The 23,596-nt window shown below is 41.2% G+C and overlaps 1 protein-coding gene across 5 annotated transcripts in view; it reads left to right on the top strand.

Moving 5' to 3' along the window:
- Positions 1-23,596, top strand: part of CADM1 (cell adhesion molecule 1) — a 213,155-nt gene that overhangs the window by 171,064 nt on the left and 18,495 nt on the right. For 2 of the 5 annotated variants that reach the window (XM_072155762.1, XM_072155765.1), the window contains 2 exons: positions 14,663-14,737; positions 21,703-21,735. The exons of 1 other annotated variant lie outside the window; for it this stretch is intronic. In XM_072155762.1, the coding sequence (XP_072011863.1) occupies positions 14,663-14,737; positions 21,703-21,735 (108 nt within the window). The remainder of the gene's footprint in view (positions 1-14,662; positions 14,738-21,702; positions 21,736-23,596) is intronic. 2 more of the 5 variants (XM_072155764.1, XM_072155763.1) reach the window with 2 other exon arrangements.

Genomic DNA, 23,596 nt, shown 5'->3' with positions numbered 1-23,596 from the left:
TTAAAAACTAGTGAGGGCCAGGCTGGGGAGGGCTATTTAAAAATAATAAACATCCACTTACCTCCGGCGCTGCTGATGTACCGCGCCACGGCCCGTTTGATCCGTGCCCCTGTTTGTTTACAGGGGCACGGAAGCCGCGCACAGGGAGCTTCCGGTCCGCGATGTGGCCGGTTCCTCCCATCCGTCCCTATCTCTCAGCGTTGTAAGTGCTGGGAGATGCTGTCGGATGGGAGCTTCCGGCCGACCGGAAACTCCCTGTGCGCCCTTGTAATGAAACCGGCGCACAGAGAAGACCGGTCGCGGCGCGGGACATCAGCAGCGCCGGACGAGGTGAGTACATGTTTATTATGTTGAAATAGCCCTGCCCTCAGTAATTTAAAAAAACCTGGATAACCCCTTTAATACTCTTTAAAGAGAACCTGTCACCAGGTTTCACCCCACTAAATTGCCAGTCCCCACATGGACATGGATTTAAATCCATCCCTTTTTTAAATTTAAAAAATAACTTAAAAAAAATACACTAATCAAAAGAAAACGTAAAAAAGTTATCCAGAGGCCTGAAAACACACAATACGCCATCCTATCTTACACTATTCCCCCGCTGACGCCATGATTGAGCATTGGAATTTATTCACGGCCTCCTTCCTTCTTAAAATCAACTTTTTATAATTATGCTATCGGGCCCTGGGGACGTTAGAAGAGCCCCTCTGTGCTGTATCTTCAGAGGCTGTTACACTGTGCAGGCGCATTTTCCCTTCCCACTGTGTGAGATATTACAGCAGGCAGAGGGCGTTAGTAGGGGGAGAAGTGGAAGCTTGATAATAATATAAGATGATTACCACGGTCCTGGATCTATGAGCAATTGCCCCTGGTTTTTCCATACTTGATTTTGATGTTAGGTTTCCTGTAAAAAAAAAAATGTAACTGTTAATAGTTTATTTTTATCAGTTAAAAAAATGTAAAGTGAATTAACAAATAGGACGACCCTATCAAATCAATATTTTGTGGGACCATTCTTTGTATTCAAAACGGCATTAGTTTTTTTTGCACACAGTTTTCAAAGGATCTCAGAAGTTTTTCCAAACAACTACAGGTCTTCTGTGGACATGGACTTGGAAGCCTTCTCTCTCTTCCTTGATGCTGACTATCGGGATCAGTGTGTGGTTGCCATATCTCTCCCGGACTCCTTAGGGGGTTTTATTGGTGCACAGCCAGAATTTGTTTTTGTTTTACTCCTACTGCACCATCCTCACACCAAGTGGTCGTGAAGGGGCAATCACACTCCGGCCTGGCACATTTGCAATTTCAAAATTCAACACTAGGCAGCACAGGGCATCGAACTTAATCCCAGCGTACGATTTACCAGGGGTGGGAACGATGGTCCCAGTCATGAAAAATTTCCCTTCGAGTCCTTCTAGATGCTGAAGAGAGTTCTTGGTTATGTTGCCTGCTTCCTTGTGCTTATCCAAAAGAGCCTGAAAAACACATCTTGAAACCTTAGTTTTTGTTTATATCTTAAATGGCATCTACCACTATGATGAAAGACTGTGGGGGTCATTTACTAAGGGCCCGAATCTCTATTTGTCATCGCGTTTCCCGAAAATTACCGTTTTGCGCTGAATTGCCCTGTGTTTTCGGCGCAAGCCATCGGATTGTGCCGCATCTGCGCCGGCATGCACGCAACGGAAATCCAGGGGCGTGGCTGTCAGAAAACCCAACAGATTCGGAAAAACCGCCGTATTTGAAAAAAAAAATTTGTGGCGCTTGACAGGCGCTTACATGCACCCAGCATAGGATGGTGAACTCCGGCGGACTTCAGCCCAGCAGCGACACCTGGTGGACATCGGGCGCACGACCTTAGTGAATCGCCGGAAGACACGAATCCTCGACAGAGAACGCGCTGCTGGATCACGACAGGACCGGTTAATTAAATCTGCCCCAGTATGTTAATGAGCCTCAGGGGCTCCAGGCTCCATAGGTGTTAAAGGAACCTTGAACCCTTCATTTCCATACAGTTTTTCATCATGGAGTATAAGTAATGATGGAGTATAACCTTTACTTTAGCGTATGACCTGGTCTTTAAGAATCTCACCTTTTGTAGCAGAATTTGGCTGTTCCTCTGGGTGGCTCCCCGGTTAACATTGCATCGTAAAGAACTGCATTCAGTTTTCATGGGGTTTTTGGTGCAGTTTCTTAATTTTACCGGGGAGAGACTTATGTAACAGGTTTCACTTGGCAAAATAAAAAACTGTAGCAAAAAGGGCATCAAAACTTAACGATGCAATTACCGTAAAACTGCATCATGACTGCAAAGTGTGAACACACCTTCTCCCAGATTCACCGCTCCTATGCAGCTGTTTCAGCCGACGCATGAAAATAACGGTGATCATCACCTGTTTGGTAAAATTGGTTAATCATACGCCTGCTGCTAAATCCTACACGACCCCTGACTGTGTACAGGCGTCTCTAGATAGACGGCCACATCAAATATTGATTGGATTTAGATTTCATTTTGGTAATTCACTTTACATTTTAATTAAGAATAAACTGTAAACACTTGTATTTTCTTTAATTCAATTTTACGTTGAGACATTTTTTCTACATCTGCCTAAAACTTTTGCACAGTATAATTTTATATGTAAGAAAAACATTTTTTAAGAGGTTGGGATGTCCCGGGGCTCCCTCTAGTAGAAGTGGAAGTTTGAGGGTCTAGAATAATAAATAACTTTCTCATCCCTTACCTGGCACTACTCATCCACTTTTACTAGATGACTTTAGTCAAAAAGGCATTAATTGGAAGTGCTTAAAGGGGTATTCCTATTTCAGCATCTAAATGTTATTTTTTGTATAATGAAAAGTTATACAAATTACCAATATACTTGCTGTATCAATTTCTCTCGGTTTTCTAGATCTCTGCTTGCTGTCGGTGGGTAGAAATCTGACCATGGTCACACACAGGTGCGCGGCTCGTTATTACACACAGCTCTATACTATGGTCTGATTTCTGTTCTCTGGAAGTAAACATAGAAGCTTTCTGTTGAAGGACAGCAAGCAGAGATCTAGAGAACCGTGAGAAATTGGTATAGAAAATATATTGGAAAAATGTATAATTTTTCATTATGCAAACAATAACATCAATTTGCCGACATGAGAATACCCCTTTATATGACCCCTACTGAGCATAGTTCCCTTTAGGCTAATCCTTTATAATAAACCTTGGAGCAGATACCACAGGGTCAGCTACACAGCTCACCTCCCTCCCTCCCTGCTCAACGACCTCTGCTCTGGTCATGGAGCATGCTCACAACACTCATTTTCTTCTAAGTAAAGGCCCCCTACACACACTAGTGAGTGTGGTGCGTTCAACTCGCATCAGTGTGTGCTGGCTGGAATGTCTGGCCTTAACTCTTGAGCAATCAGAACTGAACTTTGCATGTCAGTTTAGTTCTGGTTTTAAGCATTTGGGCTGAACATTCTGGCTAGCACGTGCTGCAAGTGTGATGTGAATTCAGGGCCGGCGCTAGCACGGGTTATACCCGGGCAAGTGTCGGGGGCCCAGAGCTGCTGGGGGGGGGGCCCAGATAAGACTGTACGTAAGAAATTCATGGGGCATAGGGGGCTGTACCTAATGAATCCACAGTGGGTGAGTGGGGCTTTATATAAAATAACCATGAGGGGTTGTATATAAAATAAAAAAGCGGGGGCTGCTTGGGATGATAAACTAGGGAATATTTTGGGGAACAGGAGACTGTTTTAGTTTCTGAATTTTTAATGCTGCGATGTGAGTTCACTGCAAAGGGGCCCACTGAGGCTCTGTCGCCCAGGGGCCTACTGAAACCTAGAGCCAACCGTGTGCGAGTTGGACGCCTCACGCTCGCTATTGTGTAAGGGAAGTGCCATCTCTAGTTCTTATGGTCCATTGGCAAGCAATTTTAACGAAAAATAACGAATACCATTGTTTTGTTAAAACTCTAAAGTTCTAAAAAAAAAACTATCAATTAAACAGTGACACCTAGTGGCGAAACTGTGTGGAAAAACTTCAAACTTTAGTTACCTTCACTCATTTTATTTTACCATTTTCGAAGTTTCCAAAAATTGTACTTTGGTTCACATCTATGTAATATAAATTCTACTTTTATCAAATGTTGGTCTTCCCCCATAGCACTTGCATACATGACAGGTCCTAATAAATATTTTGCAGGTGCTGGTCTTCCCTTAGGCTCTTCCACTTTTCTGGGACACTGACATGTATGAATATAGTTCTGCCACACACATAAGCGGTGCATAGCACGAGTCGGTGCCACATTAAGCTGTCACTTTGTCTTCTATTTGTCTTTGTCATCTTGACAGTGACACCATTCTGCAGCCATATTCCCTGAACACTCATAAAAGTACTGTCTGTAATTAAGGGTTTGATGTATTAATTACAGACAGGCCCCGGCTCGGGGAGAGATAAAGGGACTTCCAGATGCGCCTGTGATTGGAGGCTGACATCCTGCTAACGTCTCCTATCACACGCAGAGTACACGCGCAGCACTCCCTGCTCGCCCTACCTTCCTCACAAGTTCAAAGCCGGATTACTTCTCTGCTTCTCTTTCATCAGGGCTTGGGGAACGATGACTCATTAACAGGTGGCAGCCGAAACATGAAAGTGCTCCCCAATTTAACACCTTATTGTTTATTTTATCACTTGGGAAGCTTGGAGTGAACATCTGGGTTATTAGGAATACGGCCATGTCTTGTGCGTGCCTTTAGTATACTCCTGATGGTGTCGCCACGGAACTGATCTAGTATTAGAAGTAATAGGAACATCACTTTTTTACATTGTTTAGTTCCCAGAAGATCTTGTTGAATTAAATAGAGACTGTAGGGTTTCCTATTCCTTTATTTTGTTTTTGAAAGATTCTTTTTACCCACCAAATATTCATTTCTGTGCCCCATACGTTCTCCAATGGCTATATTGAGAAGCCTCCTCACCAGCGATTGATGAACTCTTTGATCGTTGACCACATTTTCTCTACGTGCAGTAGTATGATCGCTGACTTTTTAGATAAAAAAAAAATGTAAAAAGTCTACTAAGCCACAACAAGGGACAGGATTTAAAAAAAACAGGGGAGGAAGGGGTGGGACTTGATCCAATGGTGAATAGAGATAAACAGACCCAAACCTTAAGTTCGGATCAGGGTTTCAAGAGAAACCCTGCCCGTTTGGCAGTCATACAACCAGTCCTGCAAATTGACGCATCTAGCTAATAGTCATAGCTGTGATTGGACAGGGGGGACACCCCTCAGCCAATCACAGCCATGGCTGGTAGGTAGGAGTGTCAGTTTGCCGGATTGGCTGCACAGCCACCAATTCGGCAATACATCCGGGTCGCACCCAAACTTAAAGAGCAATCCTGCTCATCTCTAATAGCAATCGAAAAGTTTAAAACTGAACGACTTAACGTTGAGAATAACAGCTAGACCGGTATTCTGGGAAATGGCAACTCTAGATTGATCGAATGTAGTCAATATTCCGACTGGCGATATTTTTGCCCACATGGTCACGGATCCAGTACTGCCAATACAAAATATTGGAACGGAAAAATAGAAACGCGAGCGCAGATTCAATAATAATCGTAAAACCCTTCCTAGTAACCTTTACATGGGGCCCTATTATACCTACACAATAATAAGAATATTTTTTATTTTTATAGCGCCATCATATTCCGTAGCACTTTACAAATCATAGGAGACATATACAAATAAAATAAGACATTACAGAGTACAAACAGTCATATAGACCTATAGGAGGGAGGTATAGATATTCCACTAATTTTCCAAGCTTCTATCTATCTAGATATATATTTAGCTAAACGCAAGCAACACCTTCTGCGCCCATTCTACCTTCTCCACTTGTGATTCATTAAAGGAAAACGTTCCATGATGATAAACCTGACAATCAGTGAAGACAAACACACCTACACACGGGGAAAACATCAAAAAAAGAAGCTCGTTATATCTTAAACAATCACAACGTGTTCAAGTCTTGCCGCTAATTCCCAGAATCACAAATTTGCTTTCATCTTTGAATGGCCTTTACTATCTGCTATTTCTAAGACTCGGGGAACGAGGACAGTGTTTGGGCCCCAATCTACTCCACATTTCGGATTTCCTCATCTTTTCGCAGTACCGTTACCCATTAGTCAGTCAATTCATTTTGTAATCCTAAGATACTAACGTAATTCGCTCTGCTAACAAAGACGGAATGAAGCGCTATAATAAAGCGCTGGGATATGCCCAGATTAATTAATTGATTTTATTGTAGAAATCACACAATTAAAGGCAGTGTTACAGGGAAAAATTCCCTGCGGCATAAATTGGGATAAGACAATTATAAAATGACAATGTTGTCACACCAATTGACTGTGGAAGTCGCCCTTTGTGCCGCACTGCTACCAGCAAAACTATTGGTCCTTAGGACACTTTATCGTTTTCCCACACAACTACCTCGGGTCCTAGAAACTAAGGGGCTACCCACACAGTGGTTGAAAGCAGGTTCTACCAGACTGGTTATCAATAAAGCAACCTCTCAGGGAGCTGGAGCGTGCCAACACATATCCCCTTTGTGTGTTAAACTGTATCTGCATCCTGAGGGTGCTGATACAGTTTAAATTATGGAGGAGAAGAGCTAAATTGATACCTAGCCCTGTTGTATAATTACTGTCCATCCGCACCTTATTTCATGCTAACTTACCAAATGTGGACAGGTAGAAGGGAGAGGATCAGGTTGGCTTAGTAGTCTGTTACCTTAGAAACACACCGGTCTGTGTAAGAGCAGGAGGCAAAAAATCTATAGGAGATTTTGTAAGGTTTTTGAGGACCTACATGTAGGATTCTTCAGAGATACAGAACCAAATCGGATCAGCTTTAGCAAATGTAGAAGTTCTAAACTTTAATGTTTACATTGCTGTTTCAACATGGGCAGTTTACTTGGTTGTAAAGTTGTATAACATTGCAGATTTGTCCTATTCTGGACCCCACACCGGCTATAGATAGCTTAGCCTCAAACCACCAATATCCCGACTCCGAAGAACATTTGCAGACAATAAACTGTGTTGGACCAATAATTCGCACTAACGTCTCAGAATACTGTTATTAATAAGCCCACAAATGGAAAGTCCGGATCAAGGCCTTGACTGCCCTCTACCTCTCTTAGACAGGCGGGAGGCAAAGTTTTCCAGAGGTAAAAGACCGATCCAGTGATGTCAGCAGCAGGCCACGTCCTTTGTTACTAAACTGAGGTCTGAACACAAAGACTCCCTAATGAGTGACTACAGTTGGGAATCCGATATCTTTACTCTTGATATGTGTGAACACAAGGGAGGTGACCCAGTTATCCCTGGTAGTCAATGGGAATTGACAAGAGCACAACAGTAATACAACATTTCTATTGACTCCCATGGGGATAAAAAGAAAGTTTCATCGAAAGTTGCGTCATGTGATTCACATTGCTCAGGGCATGACATATAATTGTTTAGTTAGACACTTTTTTATATAGATAGTTCTATACTGAAGACGTGTACTTGGAGCCCCGAGGCAGTAGACCTCTTAATTATGGAGTCTCTTTTGTGTGTGGTATGATATGTATGAAGAGCCTCTAGATCAGAATATTTTTGTACATTTGGACAGATGATTAAACAATGAAAAATTATAATCAAATTGTAAAGAATCTATACAATGAAAGTTTATGGGAGGTATGGTAGTGGCCCTACAAACCTCTGTATGAGTTCTTTGAAGGGATTGCCCGGAGGTTAAAAAACATGGCTGCTTTCTTTTAAAAATTGCCATAACTGAACATGGTTTGTGCCCCTATTGCAACTCGGCTAAGCTGTTTCTGGAAGAAAGCAGCTATATTTTCTAACCTCCAGACAACCCCTTTAAGTCACCATACTGAACTGTGAGGAGCAATTTAGGCCTTATTTTAGTCCTATATGAGCCTGAGCTAGGGAACACAGTACATGTGTCGAATTTCTCCACTGCTGTTTGTCTTAACTGAACTTAATTTGAAGTCTGCTGTTCCGTACCCCCAGCATCATGTTGGTATGGGGCATTAGAGTTAAAGTTGTTCTAGATAAGTTGTCCTAGATAAGTATGATGATAGAAGTTAACTCACATGAGATTATTGATTTGGTGGCAAGTTTTAGAGAGATTCTTTGGTATTCACCCTTCAACTCCTTATATCAGATTGGGGATAGTAGTGTAATGTTATTGGAAAATGTAAAATAGTCGGGCTAGGAAGAAGTCGAGATAACACTAGACGTAGAGGTAGATCATAGGTGGGAACAAAACTAAGGTCAACAACCAGAATGACCAAGTGTAATCTAAAGGTAAGAGCAGAAAATCAGCCAAAGATGGGCCTAGGTGAAGAACTCCAAAGCAATGGTAGGTAGTAAGAGGTTATTGAAGTTACCCAAAAGAGCGGAGTAGCAGCAGAGTTCATGATTCGCTCTGCTACAGTATATCACAGTATATCTCCTAACCCTGAACTTGGACTACCCAACAGCAATGTATAAACCACAAAGTCATTCATCCTGTTGGGTTTCGAGATGGTAGATATGACTCTCGAGCTTTGAGCTCACTTGTCATGATTCAGAATCGCTCAGAATTCGGAGGATTGATGGGGAATAGAATTTTTAAAGATTTGCTCATCCCTAATTAGGATCAGTGATCCAGCTCCTCGGCAGCGATGTGATGTGACTTTTCTTCGGAAGCACTGAATCATAGCAGCGGTGCATTGGCAGGGAACCCAAAAGCATGTCTGAGCAATCCATTACTAATGATTTTTCTGAGCTGGCAGCCCGCTCGGTCACCGCCCTTTTGTTAGCTAGATGGCCTATTTGGCATATTATCAGTTATAAGGGCCTTAAAGGAGTTCTTTGGGAATATATCAATAGGATTATAAGAATAGACTGAGAGGGGGAGGGGGGTAGTGTTTACTTATATCCCATGCATAAGGCCACTTCCAGATGGTCGTGATATTGGTACTTTTTAGCATCTGTACGATGGCGGCACCACCTGCTGTTCTTCCGACCCAAACATATGTCCACTGGAGAGATGTCCCACATCCAACAGCATGTCTCTCACTTTCCCTGCCTCCTGCCTTTCCTCCGTGCTGGAAACTAATGACTCTCTTTAACTAGATCGTGAATCACGTTGGAGCCGTAGCCAATATTTGTTAATCTTGTTATTTTTCTGATATTATTGGCTTTTTTATTTTTTCCTATTCTGTTGCAGATGCCATTTTTGCAGAAGTCACAGCAGGATGCGCTGCCATATTGGTTGTCACTTTTGCGGCAGCATCTCTGCTGCTGATGATATAATGTCACGATGTTATTACCAGTACACACAGAGCTAGTTGACAGATTGTCATCGACCGCTGGGAGACTACTGCCGAAGTGACAACCAACAGTTTTCATTTTTATAAAAAAATATGGCCGCCTATACTGAATAGTAAAATGTCAGCACGACTGTAAGTAACGTAAGATTATTAATATATCTGCTTCAGGAGAATGGGTAATGCGACAGCCCCTCAGCTGGGAGAGTATTTTAGTTAGTCCTCTGTTAGGTCCCTTATTTGAAGGTCCGACCCAGACAGGAATAGGACCTCAGGCAGTCCATATACAGGGATGTGGAAGAGGCCGTGCATGAGCGCATAGAAAAGAATTTGTGTGCTATGGTTAGGAATCAATGGATATCACATGGACAAAACAACTTTTGTGGGGATGAGGGCTGAAGAAAATTTACCATCAAAATCCATCATGATAAACCAGGGACAGTTACTTATAAATATAGGCACTGTGGCAATCTTATATTTGTTATCAATAGCTTCCCTCCTTCTAAAATCAGTTATTAGAATTACGTTAATGAGCCAGAAGGGCACTAGGGGGAGTTACCAGAACCCCTCTATGCTGTAGCTTTACAGGCAGTGGGGGAAGTGCTGAGGGGGAGACTGTGTAGCAGCATGTGAAGCTGCATGACAGTGGGACTTTGGTAACAACCCTTCTGTCTCATTTGCATGATTTCGAAAGTTGATTTTAGAAAGTGAGAAATCTAAGTATACCACAGTCACGGAGCCTGGATCTATGAGTAAGTGTCCCTGGTTTATCATGATGGAGTTTGAAAGTAGAAGTATAAATTTGTTACCTACCTCCTTTTGGGGTTTACAGAAACCCATGCTTATGTTACCAAATCTACCCCAACTACTGTAAATGAAATGAACAGATTTTCACAGATTTCGCTAATTTACTCCAAACGAGGCACCGCACTGACGGTGAAGGGTGTCTCTGCAGATCCTGGAGGGAAGACCCTCTACCCCCCCCCCCCCCCCAATATACCAAAATCTGGTAGTTTATAATCTATACATTCTAATAAGATGCCATGTATTTTCTTCCAAATATGCTTTTGTAATAATTATGACTATATGTTGATCAATAGTGTGTACCTTCTAGTACTTGAAATACTGTTCTACTAAAATATCTCTAGGACCCCATGTATCTCAAAATCTGTGATCCCTGTTCCCCTGTTTGGATGGAGTAATGCTTGGTCATATGTGTGTGTGACCCTCCATTCAAACACTATAGGGCTGGTCCATATCGCTCAAATCGGACCCCCAGTCTTCTTATTTTTGGGACACATTTTTGAGAGATTTGTACAGTAATGTAGCATAAAATAATTCACAAATTTTTGGGCACCAAACCTCATATTTACAAATAAAGTAATTTTTTTTTCAGGTTACTGATATTTACTCTAGGTCCCCCATGGGCCACATGGTTAAAATATAGGACATGTCCTAAGTGTTTCCAAATTTGCGGCGCTGACGCACTGCTTTCCATGAAGAAGGGAAGTATGAGGATCGCTCAATCCCCCTCCCTTCTCCACCCGACCTCGGACACATGGTGGTGTGAATTAATGTCTTGCCAGTATCAGGACTGCAGACTCTGTGCCTATGCCATCAGGCACGTCCAGAATTTCTGCACACCTCTCTTCTACCTCTACTTCAGATTTCAGCCATAAACATCAGTAAGGACACATTCCCTCTCCAGCAGTCGCTGCATTGCCTCGAGGTTCTCGGGATTACACACTCCCTGTCCCAGCTGGTCATAGGGCTCATAAATTTACTTGGCAGCATATCTTTTAATATCATGAGATGAGCTGCCATTATTCATTTCTGTGCTTGTTGCCTCTCCTCCGCTGTGCACTGCGTCTTACCTCTTCTGACGCAGCGGGGTCATTGTTCAAGCACAGCAGAACCTCCGGCCGGTGTGGGGTCCGATGCACAATCCAAAACTATTTCTTGCATTTCAGTTCGGTCACTCAGTGCCAGTCCACCATCACTTTCTCATATGCTGCCAGCAGGATTCCTTGGGCAAGCCAAAATTGAAATCTGAAGCAAAACTTCTGCAGCTTTTGTCTTTCTGGTCATAGCAAATGGTCAGCCAGTTAGTAGGAGCAGCTGGGGGTCAATGAGTAGTGAAGCCCCGGCCTACACAGAATAAATATCTGAATTGTTCCTCTCTTACATCTCTGTACATTTTCTGTGTAACCTCTTTGAATCTACAGTATTCAGTATTTTTATTTTACCGCTTTACAGAATCTTGTGTAGCTAACCTATCAGATTGGAATGGCCGAAATTGCAATTCCCCAATAACTAGTGATAAAATTGATAAAACCCTATAATACAGAATAGTTGTATAAATCATCTCTGGGAAGGGTACTGGCTATTATTGAAAAAGATGTAGTTGGTTAAGGTGACTTATTCACAGTCTTCTTGGGGGGGGGGTATTTAAATTAGTTCTCCTTGAACTTCAGACCAAATTTCCAAAAAGCTGAGCCTTTCTTTACTCCCGACAGGATTGAGATGACATCAGATCTTTGGAAGGTTCAGTTAAATTGAATATGCAAATATGGAAAACATTGCCTCTTGGCTACTTTGTAAGGCAGCCCCCTTAACATGAAGCATGTCAAATGGGGGCTGCCTTCCAAGGTAGCTAAGAGGCAATGTTTTCCATGTCTCATCATGGAAAACTTAAATACATGCCTGTATAGAACTCCTTTAATGGCAAAGACTCCTAAATCCTGTTGTCAGCGACCCTTCACCCACCCAATACCTTTTTAGATGTCTTTATGCTTCATTCACTGATTGCCCTATCAATGAAATCAGAGCTATCATTCTTCTGACAAATATTTTTTTTGATGGTCTCTGTTAATAAAGATTCAATCATGAAGGCAAGGGAGTGCAAGCGTCACTGACGTTGACGCTGCTAACCTGACCATCCTCATGTATGAGGACATTGAGAAAGAAAGACCTCTTTAGAGAATTCTTGAGGGTGGGGTGAATAAGGAGGTTGACCGAAAAGCTGCCTCTCTGTGTGTCTCGGGTTAGCTTCATCATTGGCCATTGCCTCAGGTAGGAATACAAAGTTTGAGACAGCATCCAGATTTTGGCTACCTACATTGTGGTAGGTGCCTGCAACAGAAATATCCCAGTTGCATGGGTCTAGTAATATAAGGTTGAGGAAAAAGTAGCAGCACCCCATTGTAATCTAGTAATTTAGGTGTTCTATTTATTCAAGCAATGCTTGACAAAGCCTGTGTCTAAACGTTGCATGTATTTCTGATCAATAAAGAGAACGCTAGATTTTAACGGAGTGCTGCTGCTTTTTTTGCTCAATAGCCTCAGTTAGGAGGCGGGCTAGCTTGACTGTACACACACTACACACACACACACACCACACACCACACACCACACACACACCACATACCACACACCACATACCACACACACACACCACATACCACACACACACACCACATACCACACACACACACCACATACCACACACACACACCACATACCACACACACACACCACATACCACATACCCCACACACACACACACCCCACACACACACCACATACCACACACCACATACCACATACCACACACCACACACACACACACCCCGCCTCCATGACTGGCTCTTTAGTAACAGAGGCCATACATTTTTTAGAAGATGCTGGCTCTAATCCTATGGATAGAGGCATCAGTGATACATGTATAAAGACATCTAAAAGGTACAGCGTGTAGTTTGGGGGATGGAAGGGTTACTGATGACTGTTTCTCTTTAAGGACTTTTCTCACTTTCTGACCTAGTCTCCAACTCGATTAATGCCGATACAAGCATCTAAAGTTGTGGTTAAAGAGCTATGTTTTAACAAGAATTTACTGTTGATGCTTCCTCCGTCATGTCCACTACTACCCCGTCCAACCTGGGTATTTGTTGGTGAAACCTACCAAACTTTCTTTCTACACAACTAGTTAATGGCCCATTTTCTACTCCATTGATCCTACCCTGCAGGCCATAATGATAACAATACAGATACCAGTGGGCTTCAGTCCAGAGAGGTAACACTTGTGGCTACAACTGGAACTGCGAGAATGAGGTGTTCATAATTAATATAAGATATCCATGCACTTTACCTGCAAGTTGATTAAAATTTAAAATGTAATTACTCGGGAGGAGTCCAACAATGAAAGTGGTTTTAAGCAGCTAAGTAGAATAGAGAATCCTTCATCAGACCACCTAAAAATTGGTTCCTAAAATGTGACCAATTTTGGGAACCAAATGGCAAAAAAAATTTCGGTCAATTAAAACGTTAATAACCAGTTTCAACAATAAATACGTGTATGGAACGATTGACCTTGGCAAATCACCCGATGGTCCAACATAAGATCAGCGATCGTTCTACCATAAATCTACATCTAGCTTATGTATATCCACCTCATAGTGAAGCCACTTCAATAGAAGAGAAACCACCAATGGTGACCACCTAACTCTTTTTCTTCATTGATTAGAAGGTCTCCAGATTTTAGACAAGGTAACACATGGGGTTAGGGTGGACTTGATTACTAAGCAGATGAACCCTTGCCCTGGATGTGTATCCTACACACTAAATCCTAAATAACTGAAAATTGTGTTCCCGGTAGACTTTTTTCCGAAGAAGCATAGCCAAAATAACAATCCTCGTATGCCAAACACGAGAGTGATGCTCTGCATTAATGCAACTAATTAGCTTGATGTGTTTAGCAACGGCTTCGAGAAATGTGCCGTGGTTTCTATGCGCGTTGCTTGTTATGTCCTTCAATATTTTGCCTTTATTTCTGATATCTCCCGCTGACAGGCTGCGTTTTCAGGTTTAATGCCATCATTACTAATTTAAATTTGTTTTTGGATGTTTTTCTTTCTTTTTTTTTTTTTCTTTTTTTTTTTTCATATGGATTTGATGTCACTTTCGAATTGATGTAATGCAAGTATTTGTGTCGTGTGTATTCCATGTTAATGTATATATATATTTTTCATTGCTATCCCTCTGATTTCTTGTTTGTGTAATATGTCTGTTTTGTTTTTACTGTTGTGTTAATTATACCTTTAATTACATTATTTCACAATCATTTTATGGATGCTTTGCAGATTATTTCACGTTAATAGTATGCCGGTTTCCATCGACGCATTGATGTCCTACTGATTTTCCATTGATATTGTGGTTTTTGTGATGTGTTTTTATTTTATTTTTTTTTTTATAATTTGGAATTTGTTTTCCTTGTTTTTTCATCCAGATCCCCCCACCACCCCCCCACCACCCACAACAACCACCACTACCACCACAACTACCACACCCTCCACCACCCCAGGTATGGTAACTTCATTACATGTGTGTATGTCACTTCCCTGCATGTATTCTGGGTTTGGGGGGGAAATAATCACATTTTAACAGGTTCTCTTCAGCCTCTGAACCATGAATAAGCAATAATTTATGGAAACGACGAAGGACTAATTTAAGTGCTTTCATGTAGTAGAGCAATCCACAAACATTCTCTCTTCTATATCCTATAAAGGATGTTTCTTTTTTTGTAACTATTTTCCCCAGTATGTGGGATTTAGGCTGCATTCACACTGCCCCAAGGGGGGCGTTTATACGGCCCACGTATATACGGCCGACATACATCCCCCATAGACGGGAACGGTATGGTGCAGCACACGTGCGGCACCGTACCGCTCCGTACCCGGGAAAAAGATAGGACATATCCTTTCATTCTACGTAGTACGGCCCTGTGCGCCATATGTTCCTCCTCTCCCCGCACCGCCGTGCTACGGTACGGTGGGCAACTGCCGTCTGAATGTAGCCTAATTCATTGACCTACTATTGACCTTCAGCTTTGGTGACCGAAATCAGATTGGCAAGAGTTTGACAATGAACACACCCCACTGATGGTCTGTCTCGAAGAATGGTGTGTTCTGATTTACACCAAGCCTCTTCATAGTGTACAAAGCATAGTGGCATCACTTGAAAACAAAGTAAAAATAGGCCTTTTGGACAATAGCCATGACAGGTCTGAGAAGAAGTGTCAACAGTGACTACATGAAACTGCAGATGGTCAGGGACGCCCAATGTTGCACTCCACCAATCTGATATTGGCCACTTATTTATAAATTCTATAATATTCCTTTTAAGGTAGTTTGTCTTAAGTTCTTATCTCCATGGTAACAGACTACATTCATATCTTGTGTAGTCTGATCCGCCTTTCATACTTGTCTGTCTCTAACCAACCTGCATTTGATGAGCAGAAAAATGCCATTATGACTAAACAGGGTTTGTCCGTTATCATGGAGAAACAGCACAGGAAACGGCTGGAGAGCTGACATTTTTCAATGCGTTTAAAAAAATAATGGATTGTGGTGGTATATAGTTTCTTTTGGATTCAGGTATGCAGTTCTGATTTCACTTTCTGTGTGTGCAAGCTTTATATCCATCATTACTATGAACCATAACATTCTAGGTTACAATGGGCCATTGCTACAGTATACCGTGACTGAGAAAAACTTACAAAAATTTCAAAAATTTATTTAGTAAGTTTATTTAGTAAATGGCTTTAGTAAGCTGCAAGCTTGCGGCCCTACATACGTCCCCCTACGGTGGTGTGAATGCGGCCTAATAATGTATTGACTGTAGTTAAAGGCGTGTTCCTATACCCTATTCCCTCCGGTTAAATTGGCAAACATGGGTCATGGTTCTTCTTGCACCTGTGTATATGTCATCATTGTTTAATATGAGAATTCCATTTTAAACAAATGAATTTAGCTTTGTAGATCCAGAAAAGTACTAATAACTTATTTTTATAAAATGTTTTTCGAGTTTTATTCCATATAAAACCAAATTTGTATGGTCTGAGGAAAAAAAAAACGACTGCATACCTGCTGTAAATAATGCAGAGCAGACAAACTGGACAAGATAGTGAAGATGGTGCATGGAATAAATTGTGGGAAAAGTTGCAACCAAATTTTGGCCTCCTAAAAAGATTTTAACATTCTTACCCAAAGTTATCCAATATGAAGGTCATGTGTCCAATTCTCCAATCACTGTAAAGTAGACAAATTCTCTTTTTAATGTCAAATGCCCTCTATAGTTAAAATATAGCCAAAGTATTATGGATGTTTATAGTTAAGGCCTCAAATGTAGTAATCTTCCAGTTAAAGTGCTTATCTCCTGGTAGGACAGGCCTTCTGGGCCAAGGATATGTCCATGAAATCAGATTGGTGAAACTTTAACACCCAGATCTGTTCTCCGAAAGGGTTACTGATGGTCAACTCCCATTTTGTGATTGGGAGTGAGGTTGCAATGACTCTGTTTAGTCACCACTCAGAGAATATCATAGAATATCACAGTTTTGTAATGCAAGAAGAAAAAAACCTTGACCTGGATCCAAGGTATCCTAGTATCATTTGACCTGAGAAAGGAGCATTGTCCTTCCTTTTCCAGTCTTGTTTTATCAGCGAGCAGTAGGGGTTCTCTCGGTTTAACCCCAACATTCTGAGATTCTTTACCTGTTCTTGGCATATATAATTAGTATAGACGAGCAAATTGACCAAGATTTCGATTAGTTGAAGGTTTACCAAATTTTTGGTTTTAGAATTTCAGAATTCTTTCCGAAACAATATTTGCTCCAATCGTCCTTTAAATTGGTATATGGTAAACCCCCCTCTAGTCCTCTAAACAAGATCTTTCATTTATAACTCCTATCTCATTTCATTATTTTCATGTTTTTTTGTTTGTTTTTTTTAACTTTTCCCTCAATCACCCGCCCTCTTTACGTTCTGAGATGAATAAGAGCAGTAGCTCGCCAACAATTTGAAAGAGTCATCCAAGGCATGGCAGAAAGGGGATTTAATTTGGTTCCTAAAAAATTGCACATTCGTACCAAACCTACAAACCATTGGATAGGTTCACTCATCTCTAGTTTTTACTATTTTTATTTAAAGAACCCTTTAAGGTGCCAGATCGTAGAGTTGATAGTCCGGTCACGTAATGATACACTTGCCCTGCATATTCAACTCCAGACCTACTGACCACCTAAAGCCCAGACCCTGCGGGGATCAGGTAGCTGTTGTACCTCCCCGTCATTGCTCATAACCTCTCATTACTTTGATGGCTTTTCTTCTTTAATTCCATAAAACGATTCATGTCTACAATTACTTTTGTCAAACTTTGTATATGGAATAATTGAAAATAATATGAGTTTCCTTCATAATGACACATCCCTGGTGGCAGCGTTATATTACACAGGTGTTTGCACAGCGCCCGCGGGGTCAAGTGGTTTATTTATGCTGGTTCCTGTAGTGCATGGTAATTTCATGAGGGCATATTTGCCTAATTAAAGGGATTTTCAAGCGTGACCGAGTTATTTTGAGCCTGTGGACTGTAGATTTGCAGTAAATTGCAGCGTGTGCTTCCTTTTCATCCTAAAAATTCATGAGGAGGCCGAGCTGTGTGGTTATGATAAATGATGCCATGTGTAAATGACTCCTCGCTTATCAAATACGTGTGAAATTCCAAACCTTTTTTCTACGGTAGAGAACATTTTACAAAGAGACGCCAGATAATGTAATGTGTTACAATCAAAATCCTAACATATGACACATTTCTGTAAATCAGTGGGGCAAAATTACATATGTCTTGTATGTAGGATCATGTTATTCATTATTCGGCTGTGTCACACTTAAGGGGATTATCTAGGATAAGAAAAATATGGCTGCTGTCTTCCAAAAACACTGCCACGTTTATAGTTTGTGTATGGTTTTGCTGTCTAGCTTCAATGCCATGAACGTTAATGAGCTGCAATACCACACTTAGCCTGTAGGAGAAAGAAGACTAAGTTTTCTTAAGCTGCCCCTTTTTTTTTTTTTTATATATAATTGTGATTATTACATTTTTTTCAACCTTTTAACGAGAAGTGTCCAGCAATGCATTGCATAAAATGATGCGTATGGGTAAAAAATGGTTGAAACTTTGCAAAAGCATATCAGGTGTCTAAATCCACACGCCCTTAATTCAAAGAAACCAAAAAGACAATCAAGTGGAGACTATAGATATATAAAAATCACAACCCACAAAGGAAAGGGACACTGGAACTTTTTAGACTGGGCTCAGCTCAACCCTTAATCATGTTCCCTTCTTCCCCAGATCCTCCATCTAGAATCTATTCCATTGTTCCCAGGTTTTATCAACCAGTGGAATCTGATTGTTTAAGAAAGCAAAGACTGAAAAATTTTGCTGAATTCTAGCTGAACCCTGGCTAGAAGACCCACTCTAAGGAGAATTTTTAGTTACTTGATCAAAAAGTATTAACAAGACACAGGTCCAAAGAACTAGGACCTTCTTGAAGTCATACAGGGAACATATCAAGTTCACAATTGGGTTGATAAAGAATGTGTCCATGACAAATGTATCTAGTGGTTACAGACCTAGGGTGCATTCACCTGTGTGGGCACACCACCGTGTGCTGGAGAGGAGGAGGAGGTGGCTCCTCCTCCCACCATAGAAAACACATGTGTGGCACCGTACCAATACCGTGCCGCCATTGCCGTCTATTGCCGCATGTACGTCCCCGCTGACGGCCGTGTGAATGAACCCCTGGAATGTATTTTTTATCCAACCTTTTTATATCTCAAGTTCAGTAACCATCTTGGTACTCCTATCCACCCAATTGCTAGGAAATATTGGTCATCCTCCTCTGTGCCTCTTTTATTTGAGCTAAGAACTTGGGATCTCAATTGGGTAGGCCTATTTTATCTGATTATTTAAATGTTTTAGCTTTCCTTCCACAGCAACGTTCATAAGGATTTTTGCAGAACTATTCATTGGAATTTCATCCATAATAGTGGTTGTGGATGGTCACTAACTCTCACACGAGTGGTGCAAGAGATGAGTCAAAAGCAGATCTCTTCCATCTACAACCTACTTTTTATGTAAAGCGTTCCACCAGAAAGCCAACATATTGTAGTTTCAGTCCAAGTTACCCATTGCTATAAGAAAGTTGTCTAGACTTCTTTTGTAGTTGGGTCTGGATGATGATGTAGAGCAGTGGTTCTCAACCTTTCTAATGCTGTGACCCCGCAATACAGTTCCTCATGCTGTGGTGACCACAAACCATGCAACTCGCAGTAAAAACACAGTAAAATTATGGCTCCGATGGCTTTAGGCGACCCCCGGTTTTGGTCTTTCGACCCCCGCTGGGGTCCCGACCCACAGGTTGAGAACCACTGATGTAGAGGATAAAATCAAGTTCATATTAAATTTTAGCCATATTTTTTTGTTCTTCAAGGAGATGCCACAACCATAGATGTTTAGATTACTCTTCTCTTTTCTTAGAATATGCACACCTAGTAATAATTGAAGGATATACAAGTGTTTAGCCGAGGGCATTTGATGCTGTATGGCCAGCTTTCAATTCCACATGGCCATTTCTAGCCAGGAAACTTGGCCTATGTGTTAGTCTGCATACACCAGGTCAAAATCTTTTCAGGTGACCTAAACTCAGTTTGTTAGTTTATAGTCCCGTAAAACTGATCGACTGAGATTTTATGAGCTTGACCGGGCCCTGTGGCTCTGCCTTGAGTGTTGGTTTGGAGATGTTGCAGCATCAACATATGCATAGATTAACAAATGACGAAGCAAGATGTTGTTGAAGGGTTTGTCCCATCAACTCCACAATGGTTCGACTATATCCTAGAGAAGAGTAAGCCTCTATCTGAAGAGAAGATTTGGCGGAAGATCAAATGAACAATTAATAAAGGGAAACTACCAATTTGCCGTGTATGATGGGCTAAAGTTTTTTTTGTCTAAGTCGTCAACACGTGAGAAATCTGCTACATTCATACATGAGGTTTTGGAGTAGTTGTGTTCACCCTTATCCCAATTGTCCAATATAACATTCTTAAAAGTCACCATCATTGGTTGTGACACATAGACGACAATATCTGGAAAGCGGCAACGAATATGCTATATATATGTCGTGTAAGCACAGGAAAAAGCAACTTGCCAATCACACATGAAACAGGCAGCCATTTATTGGCCAAGACCATCTGGACAGGCTTGAACGTGGTTGTTGTATGTGGCATCTGCAGCTTGTAGACCATATGTTAAGTGATAATGAGTTGAGGTATTGAATATGTCCTTTGGGATGTAACACACACCAACCATATAATTTGTGTATATATACTACATGCATCAAAGCAGTACCATGTATACTCCTTAGGAACTCTTCTTATTGTATATGGGGTTGATAACATGTAGCAATTCCTTGGATTTGGCCATCCATATCAGATTTATTGGGGTTCTTCTCTCTGTACCACCACTAGTAAGCTATTTGGAGGGGCTGTGATGATTTGGTGAATGTTACACCTTCTTTATTGTCTATATTGCTACAAAGAAATTCTTTAGAACAGTGGTTCTCAACCTTTCTAATGCTGTGACCCCGTAATACAGTTCCTCATGCTGTGGTGACCCCAAAACCATGCAACTCGCAGTAAAAACACAGTAAAATTGCAGCTCCGATGGCTTTAGACGACCCCCAGTTTTGGTCGTTCGACCCCCGCTGGGGTCCCGACCCACAGGTTGAGAACCACTGCTTTAGAAGTTACAAATATATTGTCAAAATGAGGGCATTTTTAAAAAAAAAAATTATTTACAATATTGTTGAGAAAGCTTAATTGACAGCCTGTAATTCCTAGAGAGTAGATCTTTTTCTCCAGAAGCAGAGCCATACCTTTCTGCTTCTTGTATCTTCTCATCCATATTTTGGTGACTTAACGCCGATCATGTGTGGCACTGTTTCTAGATAAAAGCAGACTCTTTATACTTGGAGAGCCCCTTTAAAGTTGGACTAGATATTTGGGCTGTACCTAAAACAAGGGTTGTTACAACAATAAAATTAATTTTATGGCTTGCTTCGAAGTATCTGTGTTAACTGGAGTAAATAACCAAATGTGTTCAAGTGTAAAAAGCTAAAACCATGAGACATAATATATGTAAGTGCTAAGAACAAAAAATAGTCTCCTCAACATTTGTATTCTAAGCCCCCCCACTGCCCATAGTTCCTTTGGTCCTAGAAGGTTGTGCTCCTTTCAGGACTGGAGGTAAGTGTGAGGTGTCTCTCTGGTGTATGACTGTCACGTTTTCCCTTGTCTTACAAATTCAATGCTGTGTGAGATTCATTATTGCTTGTGTATTATCTGTTCCCTTTATTTTGTCCCATTTTTCCCTTTTTTTGCATGCTGTTCCTTCCGTTTCCTCCCTTCCTCCTCCTCTTCCCGTGTGTAGACGCAAGCGCAACGACAGAGCCTGCAGTTCACGGTTGGTATCAGCTTTCTGTTCTCTATTTCCAGACGCCAACAAGCCATGCCAGTAATGTAAAGGGATCGTTTCAAGTATCTGTCATAGGGGGAATGGGTAATGACACTGGAGAACCGCTACATATTGCCCTTTTTGTGTAGGGTTGACTATTATAGAGCCTTCAAAGGTCCTCTCCATCAAGGGCCATAGTCAAATCCCCTTACTAGGTCAGGCCTGGCTTGTTGCTCTGTTGGGTTTGTCTTGTCTACATTCTGGTCCTTTCTTGAGACCTGTGCATGAATTGCATGACTGCACTAATGGTTTATGCAGCTGGTGGGATCTCTAATGGGCAAGGTGAAAAGCTAAGTCTATAACAGATTTGCTGGCATCTTTAGACAAGGTCAAACGAAAAAAACGTATCGTGTTTTTCGAATTTTCTTCAAAGCAATGAATGAAGAACAAATAGTTTTAAAGATAAAGCTTAAGGGACTGGCTTGAGGTTCCTCTATTGGGACCATTCTTTAACACAGGTTAAGGTAACCCAATTTGGATGGTCTATTCTCTAGGGTATACAATATATATATTTTTTTATCCCAGCTCATCTTAAGGGCCTAAGCAATTCTAGTCTGCCCAATACTGATCTGACTTCAATGGGACCCTCAAGAGACCATTGCTTATTGAGAAGTTTTTAAGTGTGTTTGTTTTTTTTTTTTATTATGATTTAATTCAACGCATCATGGGAACCCAGCCTAAAAGATTCCATGCCATATTGAGTAATGAATGATGATGTGCAAGTCGATAGGCACTCCTCTTTTATACACCCTACTGCCGTACTATGTAGGAAGCATATTCTGTGTCTACCTGGGGAGATGTTGTCGAGAAATAATTATTTTTATGGCAGTTTAAAAGATATTATAAACCAGCAGTTCCCAACATCTGGGAATAAACATTATTGGGGAAAATGAGACCAGTAAGAGAACCTATGACCAAGTACATCTCATGTCATTGCAGCTGTGCCCCTCATAAATTTGGTGTTCGATATTCATAAAATTAGTCTACTCATTCAAAAGATATGAACTCAGGAAGTCATGAAAAATTCTTATACTTCCACTAAGGAGGAGGTGACCTGTTATTTTCTCTTTGGGTTGTTGCCAGCCCCTTGCTTCTTATGGTACTTCCCCCTTCATCATTTAGGGGACATATCCTTTGAATGGTCAGACCTGGGCGGGAGCACACATGGACAATTACAAAAAGTTGCCTCAATAAGAATTTTGTATTTGGTGACGGGTACTTTTTAAGGTATAAGAATGTTTGCCCAAGATCCTTCCTCTGTTTGGGGACCAACATGAACACTCTATCTACCGTGTTTCCCCAAAAATAAGACAGTGTCTTATATTAATTTATGCTCCCAAAGAGACGCTAGGTCTTATTTTCAGGGGATGTCTTATATTTCCATGAACACATATTTATTGTTTAACAAAAAATCTACTTCTCTAACATTCTTATGACTCTCCAAACTCTGATCTTCATGCTGAATTTTTTGTGACTCCATTTCTATTGGAGTCTTTGGCCCCAATCTCTCATGTTTACTAAAACTTTCTTGTCCGGGAAGTTGCTTGTATAGCATTTGCACCACAACAGTCAGTGATTTTATCCCATGAATTTTTCTCCAATGTCACATCTCCAATGTCTTGCAGCATGTAAAAGATCTACTAATATTAATGTATGGTGCGGGGGGAACTTCTGCAATGACGGCCGTTAGGTCTTATCTTCAGGGGAGGCCTTATATTTCTAAGCTTGAAAAAAAATTGTACTGGGTCTTATTTTCGGGGGATGTCCTATTTTAGAGGAAACAGGGTATCGGTTTTATCGAGGACCTTCT

The sequence above is a fragment of the Engystomops pustulosus genome, chromosome 6, assembly GCF_040894005.1.
Source record: "Engystomops pustulosus chromosome 6, aEngPut4.maternal, whole genome shotgun sequence".
NCBI classification, from domain to species: Eukaryota; Metazoa; Chordata; class Amphibia; order Anura; family Leptodactylidae; genus Engystomops; species Engystomops pustulosus.
Note: the sequence above shows the minus strand (reverse complement) of the source record. Positions and strands in the feature narration are given on the sequence as shown.